The sequence below is a fragment of the Caretta caretta genome, chromosome 2 (assembly GCF_965140235.1).
Source record: "Caretta caretta isolate rCarCar2 chromosome 2, rCarCar1.hap1, whole genome shotgun sequence".
NCBI classification, from domain to species: Eukaryota; Metazoa; Chordata; order Testudines; family Cheloniidae; genus Caretta; species Caretta caretta.
The window spans coordinates 1,029,659-1,042,229 of record NC_134207.1 but is presented as its reverse complement, the minus strand read 5'-3'; the positions used below and the strand labels follow the sequence as shown (position 1 = coordinate 1,042,229).

The following is a 12,571-nucleotide window of genomic DNA, read 5'->3' as shown; positions in this document are numbered from 1 at the left end:
GAAGGCCCATGTCCCCGGCCCTGTGCGCCCCCCTGTGAGCTGTCTCTGCCCCAGCCGCCAGCGCAGTCCCTCCGGGAGCAGGCTGAGCGGCTCTTCCTGGAGAGCGCAGCGTGCTCAGTGCAGCTGGAGCGCGCCCAGGCCCTGCTCGCCCAGTTCGCCGAGGCCCACGACGAGCTCACGCCCTGGCTGGAGGAGACGCAGCGGGTGGCCGCGCGGCTCTCCCCTGATGCCATCAGCTGGGAAGCCTTCAAGGAGCAGCAGGACCTGCTGCAGGTGAGCCGGGCTGGAGGGCGAGCGAGGCTGCGGGGCAGGGAGCCCCGGGACCGGGAGGGGCCCTGTGGAAGGGGAGTAGGGTTGCCAGGTGTCTGGTTCTCAGCCGGATCGCCCAGTCGAAAAGGTAGCCCAGTCCTGACCGGGCCGTTAAAAGTCCAGTGGGGGGGCTGTGGGTCCAAGGCAGGCTCCCTGCCCGGCTCCGTGCAGCTCCCCAGAAGCGGTGATATGTCCCTCAGCTCCGAGGCGAGGCCAGGGGGGCTCCGTGCACGGCCCCCGCCCCAAGCGCCAGCTCCGCGGCTTCCATTGGCCGGGAACCGCAGCCAGTGGGAACTGCAGGGGCGGTGCCGGTGAGCAGAGGCAGCCCGTAAAGTGCAGAGCTGCCTGGCCCCACCTCCGCTTCGGGGCGGACGCATGGCCACTTCTGGGGAGCTGCCCGAGGTGAGCACTGGCCAGAGCCTGTGCCCTGAACCCCCGCCCACACCCCAACCCCTGCCCCAGCCCAGAGTCCCCTCCCGCACCCTGACTTCCTCCCGGAGCCTGTGCCCTGAACCCCCTCCCGTGCCCCAACCCCTGCCCCAGCCTAGAGTCCCCTCCCGCACCCTGACTTCCTCCCGGAGCCTGCTCCCTGAACCCCCTCCCACGCCCCAACCCCTGCCCCAGCCCAGAGTCCCCTCCCGCACCCTGACTTCCTCCCAGAGCCTGTGCCCTGAACCCCCTCCCGCGCCCCAACCCCTGCCCCAGCCCAGAGTCCCCTCCCGCACCCTGAACCCCTCATTTCTGGCCCCACCCTGGAACCCTTCCTCCTAGCCCAGAGCCCATACCTCCACCCACACCCCAACCCTCAGCCTGGAGCCCCCTCCCATATTCTGAACCCCTCGGCTCCACCACCCAGCCTGGAGCCCTTCCTGCACCCCAAACCCCACCCCCCAGCTGGAGCCCTCACCCCCTCCCACGCCCCAGCCCCCTGCCCCAGCCCGGTGAAAATGAGCGAGTGAGCGAGGGTGGGGGAAAGTGAGCGACAGAGGGAGTGGGGATGGAATGAGCAGGGGGTGGAGCCTCAGGGAAGGGGGCGGGGCAAGGGAGTTTTGTGATCAGAAAGTTGGCAACCCTAAATGGATGAGGGGCAGGGCCCCGATCCTCCAGGTGCCAAGCACCCAGCGGCTCCAGCGGCGTGCAGGGTCTGTCACCGGGAGCTCGGGGCACGGGCCCTCCTCCACGCCACACTGCCCTGCGCTGAGGGCCCAGGCGGTGCCATCCACTGGGCAGCCTGGACCCAGCTCTCTGGGCTGCCAGTGACCGGGGAGCTTGGCAGCCCACAGGGGAATCAGGCCAGGCTGGGGCCAGGGGAGGCGGTGGGCAGAGGTGAACCGGAGCATCGCCGGGACATGGGGGAGTGAGGTGGGCAGAGGGGAGCCAAACAAATAACGTCTGGGGAGGCACAGGGGGCAGCTGGAGAGAGCAGAGCTCCCCTCGCTCCCACACGTGCTCTGTGGGTTTCCCTGCCACCCTCACGCTGGGTATTCCCTCCCCCCGTGCCCACGCCCTGGGTGTTTACCCCCCTCGTCCCAGGTGTTCAGCCTCCTCTGCCCTCACGCTGGGTATTTACCCCTCTCCCTGCCTCGCGCCCGTCCCCGCAGAGTCTCCGGGAGGCCCTTGCTGAGCACCGGCCCCTGATGGGGAAGCTGCAGCGTGTCTGCGCCCAGCTGGCGGAGCTGAGCCCGGAGCAGGGAGCCCCGTTCCAGCAGCAGTGCCAGGCAGCAGAGGAGCGGTACGGCAGCATCCGGGAGTGCGTGCGCCAGGCAGCCACGGTGCTGGAAGACGCCATCCCGCGCTACAGCCAGGTACACAGGGCAGCTCCGTGACAGAGCCCCCGGCCCATCATGCCCCGGATTCCCGCCTCCAACCAGCCCCGTGGGCCCGGTGGGCCCAGCATGTGGCCCCCATGTGCCCAGGGCTGGCCAGTGGGCACCTCGCCCAGCGTCTCCAGGGGCTCAGCCAGTCCGGTGTCCCCACCCCACACACTGTGGGTGGCGAGCGATGGGCTGGCCAGAGCCTTTGCTCGGTGCCCAGGAAGGGCCCTGGCCTGCCAGGGGCAGGAGACCTAGGAGTGCCTGAAGGACCGATGGGTCCCTGGGTGCTGCCCAGCCCGGGTGGGACCCTGCTCGGGGGAGCCGGTCTGGCCTGTGCTCCAGCCGCACCCCAGGTCTCAGCCTGCCCCATGCCCATCCCCATCCCTACCAGGCAGCCGGAGCTTTGGGGACCCTTCCCTTGGGCCCCCAAGAAACCCCCGGTGGGCCCCGCGTTGTCGCCCACAGCTCACGGAGCGCATGGACGTTCTGCTGGAGAGCCTGGAGCGGCTCCAGGGCCGTGTGCAGAACCCCCCTGCCGTCCGGGGCGACGCAGCCCACCTGCGGGAGCAGATCTGCGAGAACAGCCTGGCACTGGGCGAGCTGGAGAAGCTGGGGGTGGCACTGGAGACCGTGCGCAGCCAGGGGGCCGAGCTGCTGGCCAGCATGCAGACAGCTCCTGCCGACGCTGCGGCGAAAGGTACCGGTCCCTGCAGCCCCGCGAGGCTCTGCCCGGGGCCGCCCCATGGGCACAGGTGCCCAGCCCCAGCAGCTCCCGACCCCGAGAGACCCCGGGGCCGAGCCTGCTGCCTGTGTGGTGGAGACAGAGGGGGCCAGGCTCCCCTGGGCAGAGCGGAGCGCTGCTCCCACCCCACACACCAGCCCCTTTGCACAGTGACAGCTGCATGAGCCCGGAACTGGGGAGCCAGGGAGCAAGGCCCCGGAGTGGGGTGGGGGCTGGGTCTGGCGGGTGGCAGGTGACACTACTGGGCCCTGGGGATGGAGGAATTACTGGGGGGCACCCCTGGGATGGGGGTCTGTGGTTCTGCAGGGTCCTTGGGGATGGCAGGTCAGTGCTCCAGGGGCTGGGAGGTGGCAGGTGGCACTGTTGGTGGCCCTGGGGCTGGGGTGGCACTGGGGGGCAGCAGGGGGCAGCATCGCTGTGGGACCCTGGGGACGGGAGGTCAGTGCCCCTGGGGCTGGGGTGGCACTGGGGGGCAGCATCGCTCCGGGACCCTGGGGACGGGAGGTCAGTGCCCCTGGGGCTGGGGAGGCACTGGGGGGCAGCATCGCTGCGGGACCCCTGGGACGGGAGGTCAGTTCCCCTGGGGGGGCTGGGGAGGCACTGGGGGGCAGCATCGCTGCGGGACCCCTGGGGACGGGAGGTCAGTGCCCCTGGGGATGGGGAGGCACTGGGGGGCAGCATCGCTGTGGGACCCCTGGGACGGGAGGTCTGTGCCCCTGGGGGGGCTGGGGTGGCACTGGGGGGCAGCATCGCTGTGGGACCCCTGGGACGGGAGGTCTGTGCCCCTGGGGGTCTGGGGTGGCACTGGGGGGCAGCATCGCTGTGGGACCCCTGGGACGGGAGGTCTGTGCCCCTGGGGGGGCTGGGGTGGCACTGGGGGGCAGCATCGCTGTGGGACCCTGGGGACGGGAGGTCAGTGCCCCTGGGGGGGCTGGGGAGGCATTGGGGGGCAGCATCGCTGCGGGACCCCTGGGACGGGAGGTCAGTGCCCCTGGGGGGGCTGGGGAGGCATTGGGGGGCAGCATCGCTGCGGGACCCCTGGGACGGGAGGTCAGTGCCCCTGGGGCTGGGGAGGCACTGGGGGGCAGCATCGCTGTGGGACCCCTGGGACGGGAGGTCAGTGCCCCTGGGGCTGGGGAGGCACTGGGGGGCAGCATCGCTGCGGGACCCCTGGGACGGGAGGTCAGTGCCCCTGGGGCTGGGGGTTGGACAGGGCTTTCTCCAGCCCCTCATGCCTGTCTCCTGCCCCGCAGTGATCCGGGAGCGCACGGAGCAGCTGCTGAGCCAGTGGCGGTCGCTTCGCGGGCAGGGCGAGGAGCGGGGGCGCTGGCTCCGGGGCCTCTTGGCGCTGGCCGAGCGGTTCTGGCAGGGGCTCGCCGAGCTGGCCGTCACCCTCACAGACACCCAGCAGCTGGTGCTGGACTTGGAGGAGCCCTGCTCCGACCCCGAAGCCGTCCGGGCGCAGCTCCACACCATGCAGGTACCAGCGAGCGGCCCAGGGCCAGGGGCTTGAGAGGGTGGGGGGTGCAGTGCCCCGTGGCGCCCAGGGCTGGCAGGGCGCCCTCAGCACCCAGGGGCAGCAGGCAGGAGCTGAGCGCGCCAGGCTCAGTCCCTGGGGCAGGGCCCCGGCGTGGGCCCGGAGAGCGGTGCCTGGCGCCCCGGGCATGTGCCTGAGGCCGGGCACCCAGCCCCTGCCCCTGCCCCTGCCCCGCAGGCGCTGCGGGAGGAGATCGACGCGCTGCAGAACGACCTGGACACGCTTGGCACCCTGGGCGTGGAGCTGATGTCGTCCTGCGGCCACCCGGAGAAGCCAGACGTCACCAAGAGCCTGGACGATGTGAGGGGGTGTGACGTGTGTGGGGCCGTTGTGGGGTCAAATGGGCAGGGCTCCCCAGGGGCCTGTGGGGGGAATGGATGGGGCTCTGTGGGGTAGACTTCCTGGGCCTCTCTGTGGCCTGGATCCCCATGGAACAGAGTGGGCAGGGCTCTATGGGGCGGTCGGGGGGGTCCCCCGGGGGCAGTCGGGGGGGTCCCCGTATGGTGATCGGTGGGGTCTCTGTGGGGCGGTCGGGGGGGTCCCCGTATGGTGATCAGTGGGGTCTCTGTGGGGCAGACGGGGAGGTCCCCGTATGGTGATCGGTGGGGTCTCTGTGGGGCGGTCGGGGGGGGGGTCCCCGTATGGTGATCGGTGGGGGCTCCGTGGGGCGGTCGGGGGGGGCTCCGTGGGGCTGTTGGGGAGGTCCCCGTATGGTGATCGGTGGGGTCTCTGTGGGGCGGTTGGGGGGGAGTCCCTGTATGGTGATTGGTGGGGTCTCTGTGGGGCGGTCGGGGGGGGGGTCCCCGTATGGTGATCGGTGGGGTCTCTGTGGGGCGGTCGGGGGGGTCCCCGTATGGTGATCAGTGGGGTCTCTGTGGGGCAGACGGGGAGGTCCCCGTATGGTGATCGGTGGGGTCTCTGTGGGGCGGTCGGTGGGGTCTCTGTGGGGCGGTCGGGGGGGGGGTCCCCGTATGGTGATCGGTGGGGGCTCCGTGGGGCGGTCGGGGGGGGCTCCGTGGGGCTGTTGGGGAGGTCCCCGTATGGTGATCGGTGGGGTCTCTGTGGGGCGGTTGGGGGGGAGTCCCTGTATGGTGATTGGTGGGGGCTCCGTGGGGCGGTCGGGGGCCTCCGGGAGGCGGTCGGGGGGCTCCCCATGGGGCAGGGCCAGGCTGATCTCGGTGCGGCTCCCCCGCTGCAGCTCTATGCGTCCTGGAACGGCCTGAGCAGGGCGTGGACGGCGCGGCAGGAGCAGCTCCAGGCCTCGCTGCGCTACCAGGAGGCCATGCAGGTGTGTGCGCAGACCCTGCCCTCGGCCCCCCACGGGCGCCTCCTGCCCCCCGCGCACAGCCGCGCCCCCCCCGCCCCCCAACGCACAGCCGCGCCCCCAGCCTGCCCCCCAACGCACAGCCCCCCCCTGCCCCCCAGCGCACAGCCGCGCCCCCACCCTGCCCCCCAACGCACAGCCCTGGCCCCACCCTGCCCCCCACCCTGCCCCCAGACACACACAGCCCCACCCTGCCCCCCCGCGCACAGCCGCGCCCCCCCCTGCCCCCCAACGCACAGCCGCGCCCCCCCCGCCCCCCAACGCACAGCCGCGCCCCCAGCCTGCCACCCAACGCACAGCCCCCCCCTGCCCCCCAGCGCACAGCCGCGCCCCCACCCTGCCCCCCAACGCACAGCCCTGGCCCCACCCTGCCCCCCAACGCACAGCCCCCCCCACCCTGCCCCCAGACACACACAGCCCCACCCTGCCCCCCCGCGCACAGCCGCGCCCCCCCCTGCCCCCCAACGCACAGCCCCCCCTGCCCCCCAGCGCACAGCCGCGCCCCCCCCGCCCCCCAACGCACAGCCGCGCCCCCAGCCTGCCACCCAACGCACAGCCCCCCCTGCCCCCCAGCGCACAGCCGCGCCCCCACCCTGCCCCCCAACGCACAGCCCTGGCCCCACCCTGCCCCCCAACGCACAGCCCCCCCCACCCTGCCCCCAGACACACACAGCCCCACCCTGCCCCCCCGCGCACAGCCGCGCCCCCCCCGCCCCCCAACGCACAGCCCCCCCTGCCCCCCAGCGCACAGCTGCACCCCCAGCCTGCCCCCCAACGCACAGCCCCCCCCACCCCCCAGCGCACAGCCGCGCCCCCACCCTGCCCCCCAATGCACAGCCCCCCCCACCCTGCCCCCAGACACACACAGCCCCACCCTGCCCCCCAGCGCATAGCCGCGCCCCCACCCTGCCCCCAGACACGCACAGCCCCCCCCTGCCCCCCAGACACACACAGCCGCGCCCCCCCCTGCCCCCCAACTCACAGCCCTGGCCCCACCCTGCCCCCAGACACGCACAGCCCCCCCCTGCCCCCAGACACGCACAGCTGCGCCCCCACCCTGCCCCCAGACACACACAGCCCCACCCACCCTGCCCCCCAGACACACACAGCCGCGCCCCCCCTGCCCCCCAACGCACAGCCCTGGCCCCACCCTGCCCCCAGACACGCACAGCCCCCCCCTGCCCCCAGACACGCACAGCTGCGCCCCCACCCTGCCCCCAGACACACACAGCCCCACCCACACTGCCCCCCAGACACACACAGCCCTGGCCCCACCCTGCCCCCCAGACACGCACAGCCCCACCCTGCCCCCAGACACGCACAGCCGCGCCCCCACCCTGTCCCCCAACGCACAGCCCCCCCCACCCTGCCCCCAGACACGCACAGCCCCACCCTGCCCCCAGACACGCACAGCCGCGCCCCCACCCTGCCCCCAGACATGCACAGCCCCACCCTGCCCCCCAGACACGCACAGCCTCCCCCACCCTGCCCCCCAGACACGCACAGCCCCACCCTGCCCCCAGACACGCACAGCCGCGCCCCCACCCTGCCCCCCAGACACGCACACCCCCACCCTGCCCCCAGACACGCACACCCCCAGGCCCACCCCGCCCCCCCGACACACACAGCTCTGGCCCCACCCCCACCCTGCCCCCAGAGACTCACAGCCCCGGGGAAACGGGAGCCTGGCTGGCTGGGCCGGGGGGAACTGGCTGGGGTGGGGGCTGCGCCCCAGGGAGCTGGGAGCCTGGCTGGCTGGCTGGGCCGGGGGGAGCTGGCTGGGGTGGGGACTGCGCCCCAGAGAGCCGGGAGCCTGGCTGGCTGGGCCGGGGGGAGCTGGCTGGGGTGGGGTCTGCGCCCCAGAGAGCCGGGAGCCTGGCTGGCTGGGGCAGGGGGAGCTGGCTGGGGTGGGGTCTGCGCCCCAGAGAGCCGGGAGCCTGGCTGGCTGGGCCGGGGGGAGCTGGTTGGGGTGGGGGCTGCGCCCCGGGGAGCCGGGAGCCTGGCTGGCTGGGGCCAGGTTATCACCCCACCTGGACAGGCCCCCCCAGAGCTGTGGAGCGAGCAGAGCCGGCTGTCTCGGGAGCTGCCCCCTTGGCCATGCAGACGCTGCCGGTCCCTGCTCCGTGCCCATGGCAAGGCCGGAGCCGCGGCTCTGACCCGGCTCGCCCCAGCCGTTCCCTGTTGGAGGAATTGCAGCAGGCGCTCTTCATGTGCTCGGGCAGCTCAGGGACCGCCGCCTGCGTGCGTGGCTGTGCCCCCCCTCATTCCCCTCCCTCACCCCCTTTCCCTGCCTCCCTCCCAGAGGCTCTGTGAGCGGCTGGCCGCGGCGGAGCTGCGCATGGCGGAGGAGTTCCTGGCTGGGGGGGACCTGGAGCTGCTGAGGCAGCAGCTGGCGGAGCTGAAGGTGGGAAATGCTCCGGGTCTTTGCCCTTCGCAAACCGCTGGGGTGGGCCTGGATCTGCTGCCATGGCTGGCGGCCACCTGCCCTGCCCCTCACCTGTCACAGGGGATCCAGCACTGGGCACCTGGGCGGGGCGGAGCCCTTGCCCAGTGAGGCCCTCCTGCTCCCCGGCACCCTAGAGACCTGGGCGGGGCTGCTCAGCCAGGTGGGGCAGGGTGTGGGGAACTGCGCCGGGTGGTGTGCAGTGGGATTGCTTTCCCAGGGCGCGGGGCCCAGGGTCCAGGCTGCACCTGGTGCCCTGGACAGGTGGAAAGGGAGGCCCTGGGTCCCATGTAGGCCTGGGGAGGTTGGTACCAGGCTGGTGCAGGGCTGGTACCCCTGCCCCTGTGTGGGGCAGCTGCCTGGACCTGGCCAGGCCCACACACCCTTGGGGAGGTGGGGAGGGGGAACGCCTGCACTGGGGGAGCAGCAGGGTCCCACTGCAGAGCAGAGCTGGGTGGGTGCCAAGCCAGGGGGCCATGAGGCTGCTGTGCTGGGAGGTGCTCGGAGGTGCCCTCAAGCCTGCTGCTCCCATCCCACCAGGAGTTCAAGAGGGAGCTGTACCAGTGCAAGGTGGATGTGGAGAGCCTGCGGCACCATGTGGGGGCTGAGGACAGAGGCCCCCCAGCTTTGCTTAGTGACTTCCGGCAGCGCTGGGATCGCCTGGAGGAGGAGATTGTCAGCCGCCAGGTAGGGCTTTCCAGGCTCCCCGAGTCATAAACGTCACTCACCAGCCACTGGGCCCATGGTGGGGCCGGGGTCCGTGGGTGCTGGTCACCCAGCTACCAGGCCCAGGGAGGTGGGGCCGGGGTCCGTGGGTGCTGGTCACCCAGCTGCCAGGCCCAGGGAGGTGGGGCCGGGGTCCGTGGGTGCTGGTCACCCAGCTGCCAGGCCCAGGGAGGTGGGGCCGGGGTCCGTGGGTGCTGGTCACCCAGCTGCCAGGCCCAGGGAGGTGGGGCCGGGGTCCGTGGGTGCTGGTCACCCAGCTGCCAGGCCCAGGGAGGTGGGACCGGGGTCCGTGGGTGCTGGTCACCCAGCTGCCAGGCCCAGGGAGGTGGGACCGGGGTCCGTGGGTGCTGGTCACCCAGCTGCCAGGCCCAGGGAGGTGGGGCCGGGGTCCGTGGGTGCTGGTCACCCAGCTGCCAGGCCCAGGGAGGTGGGGCCGGGGTCCGTGGGTGCTGGTCACCCAGCTGCCAGGCCCAGGGAGGTGGGGCCGGGGTCCGTGGGTGCTGGTCACCCAGCTGCCAGGCCCAGGGAGGTGGGACCGGGGTCCGTGGGTGCTGGTCACCCAGCTGCCAGGCCCAGGGAGGTGGGACCGGGGTCCGTGGGTGCTGGTCACCCAGCTGCCAGGCCCAGGGAGGTGGGGCCGGGGTCCGTGGGTGCTGGTCACCCAGCTGCCAGGCCCAGGGAGGTGGGACCGGGGTCCGTGGGTGCTGGTCATGTGATTTCAGAGCTCGGAGCACTCCAGGCACAAACAGGTTCTACTCGTTCAGTCATGGAGCTGGCGCCCCTGGATGCTACTGCCCTAGCTGACTTGGGGGGCTGGGGGCCACAGCTCCAGGGAGGCTGGGTCTGATGGATCCATTTTTCCCTCCCGTTCCCAGCACCAGCTGGAAGCGGCGCTCCTGGGCTTGGGGCAGTTCCAGAACCAGCTGGAGGAGCTGGTGCAGTGGATTTCCCACACGGCAGAGCAGCTGCAGGGCCGGACCCCGGTGAGCCTGGATCTGCAGATCTGTGAGATCGAGCTGGCCAAGCACAAGGTAAGGAGCAGCAGAGAACAGCTCTGTCTTCTGAGTTCACAGCTAATTGCTAATGGTTCTGAGATACCTTCAGCTAGTTCCTTAAGAACCCCAGGGTGAATTTCAGCAGGCCTTGATGACTTGAATACACCCAATGGCTCCGTACGGCCCCTGTGAGGAACTCCCTTTTGTGCGACAGCCCTTCTCGAGGGTGCACTCTCTCTCGGGGTTAGGCCCTTTGGCCCTGACGCCTCTGGGACCGCACCTCTGAGCTTTCTGCACGTCTGTCTCTCTCCATGAGCGCCCTCAGGGAGTCCCCTCACTCTGGATCCCCAGGGCCTCCACCCCCAGAGGGAGCAATGCCCCCCCATCTCGAGCCTGCAGTGACTCTCAGCTAGGGTAAAACAGGAGATTTATTGAACGTCTGAACCCAGCACAGGAAGTTCTCAGGGCTCTCAAGCATAGAAAGCCCCAGCACTGTCCATCTGGTTCTGTCCCAGTTCAGCTGGGTTCAGACCCCTCTTTGTCCCCTGTCCAGCCGTGACTGTGACCGGTCACCCAATATCACCTTCCCCGATTGCCCCTTCTACATCCTTTGTCTTCATTCCTGGGCAAACAGATCTCCTGGGCCCTCTCCCTCCGTCCTTTGTCCTCCCACGGGCCAGAACCGACTGGCTCCCAAGCTAGGCTGGGCCTCCAGGTCACTGGCTGCTAAGTTCCACGAGTCCCGAGTCCAGGTGTCACGGTGTGAGGGGGAGTCCGGGCCCTGCACCCCCACTTCCTGCGATTCCCCATGACTCTCAGCCAGCCAGTAGAGCAGAAGGTTTATTAGAGACGACAGGAGCACAGTCCAGAGCAGAGCTTGCAGGCATAAACAGGACCCTTAGTCAGGCCCTTCTGGGGGGCAGGGAGATTAGACCCCAGCCTTGGGGCTCCCTCCTCTTCCCCAGCCAACTCCCCCAAAACTGGAAACCCCTCCAGCTGTCTCCCCCAGCCTCCCCGCAGCTCCTCCTCCAGCGTTTGTCCAGTTCCCCGAGGAGAAGGTGTCACCTGGCCCCAACCCCCCTCCTGGCTCAGGTGACAGGCTCAGGTACCGTCCCTCAAGGGAAGTCTCCCATCGCCAGTGAAAGTCCCTGCCACGTCCCCAGGTCAATCCTCCCCCTCCCTGTTCTGTCACACACACCAGGCCCTTGTCCAGGGTCCCAGCTGCTGGGTGAGGTCACACCTGGCCCTCTGCAGCCACAAACCCCTTTCCCACCTCCTCATTACACACGCAGCACACAGAGGAAACTGAGGCACACACTGTACTCATGCAAAACACTACGAAAATCCCCCCTTCGTCACGTGTCACGGAGTCCCCGGGCGATGCTCTGGAACTGCTCCCCACGAAGCCAGGCAGGACCCTGGGGAAGTCTCCTCTCTGTGAGCAGCCTGTCTTCAGGACACGCAGCTCACACAGCTTCCACCTTCCTGGGTCTGACCTCGGAGCATTCAGCCTCCTCTGCCCCTCCCTGCGCTTCCCACAGCGAGTCCGCCCAGGCGGGGTCCTGGGGAAGCCAGAGGGTCCTGCCCCACAACTTCGCAGTCAGACGTGACTCTCAGCCAGCCAGGAAAACAGAGGGTTTATTAGACAACAGGAACATGGTCTAACACAGAGCTTGTAGGTGCAGAGAACAGGACCCCTCAGCTGGGTCCATTATGGGGGGCAGTGAGCCAGACAACCCCGTCTGCCCTTCACTCCATGTCCCCAGCCAGCCCCAAACTGAAACTCCCTCCAGCCCCTCCTCCTCTGGGCTTTGTCCCTTTCCCGGGCCCGGAGGTCACCTGATCCCTTTGTTCTCCAACCCTTTAGCTCTCACCTTGCAGGGGGGGAAGGGCCCAGGCCATCAGTTGCCAGGAAACAGGGTGTCGGCCATCCTCTGTGTCCAGACCCCTGTGTACACCTGCCCTCTAGGGCTCTGCAATGATCATACACCCTTACCCCACCCCCTAGATACTTAAGAACTCCCTAGGGGAAACTGAGGCACCCCCACACTATTCAGAGGAACCATTAAGAACAGTCCTGCTTCGTCACAATGGAGAGAGATCAGATTTCGGTCCAGATTAGGGCCCTACTGATCAGCATTGACAGGCCCAGAGACAGGGCAGCGCCCGCAGCGCTGGGGCCCACTGCAGCGGGGCAGACGTTTGTAGCTGCTCCGGGGGCGGGTTTCAGTGGCACAGCTAGCATGGACTCGGGGGCGGGGGGGGGGGGGGTCAGAGGCAGAGAAGGAGCCTGGCCACCCCTCCCCGGGGCAGAGGCACAGCTGGGGGGAGGGGGATGGCCCACGCCCGGACTGCGCCTCCCTGCAGGTGCTGAGAAACGACGTCCTGTCCCACGCCCGGACTGTCCAGTCTGTGAACGAGGCTGGCCAGGGGCTGCTGCTCTCCAGCCTTGGGGACAGCACGGACGCGCTGCAAGGCAGCCTCCAGCAGCTCAACCAGCGCTGGGACTTTGTGCGGAGTGAGACCGAGAGCCGGCAGCTGGAGCTGGAGAACAACCTCAGCCAGGTACGTGGAGCCCCCGCCCCCTGCAACGGCGCTGGCCGGGACACGGGGCGCTCACCAGGCCCACGTGTCACGGAGTCCCTGGGCGATGCTCTGGAACTGCTCCCCATGAAGTCAGT

General features: G+C 70.1%; 1 protein-coding gene across 4 annotated transcripts in view; it reads left to right on the top strand.

Annotated features, from left to right (window-relative positions):
• Nucleotides 1–12,571, top strand: part of LOC125630863 (microtubule-actin cross-linking factor 1, isoforms 6/7) — a 155,642-nt gene that overhangs the window by 96,639 nt on the left and 46,432 nt on the right. For all 4 annotated transcript variants that reach the window (XM_048837003.2, XM_075124840.1, XM_048837002.2 and 1 more), the window contains 10 exons: nt 55–273; nt 1,911–2,114; nt 2,589–2,820; nt 4,119–4,345; nt 4,580–4,702; nt 5,601–5,690; nt 8,029–8,130; nt 8,710–8,856; nt 9,771–9,926; nt 12,258–12,455. In XM_048837003.2, coding sequence (XP_048692960.2) covers nt 55–273; nt 1,911–2,114; nt 2,589–2,820; nt 4,119–4,345; nt 4,580–4,702; nt 5,601–5,690; nt 8,029–8,130; nt 8,710–8,856; nt 9,771–9,926; nt 12,258–12,455 — 1,698 coding nt within the window. The remainder of the gene's footprint in view (nt 1–54; nt 274–1,910; nt 2,115–2,588; nt 2,821–4,118; nt 4,346–4,579; nt 4,703–5,600; nt 5,691–8,028; nt 8,131–8,709; nt 8,857–9,770; nt 9,927–12,257; nt 12,456–12,571) is intronic.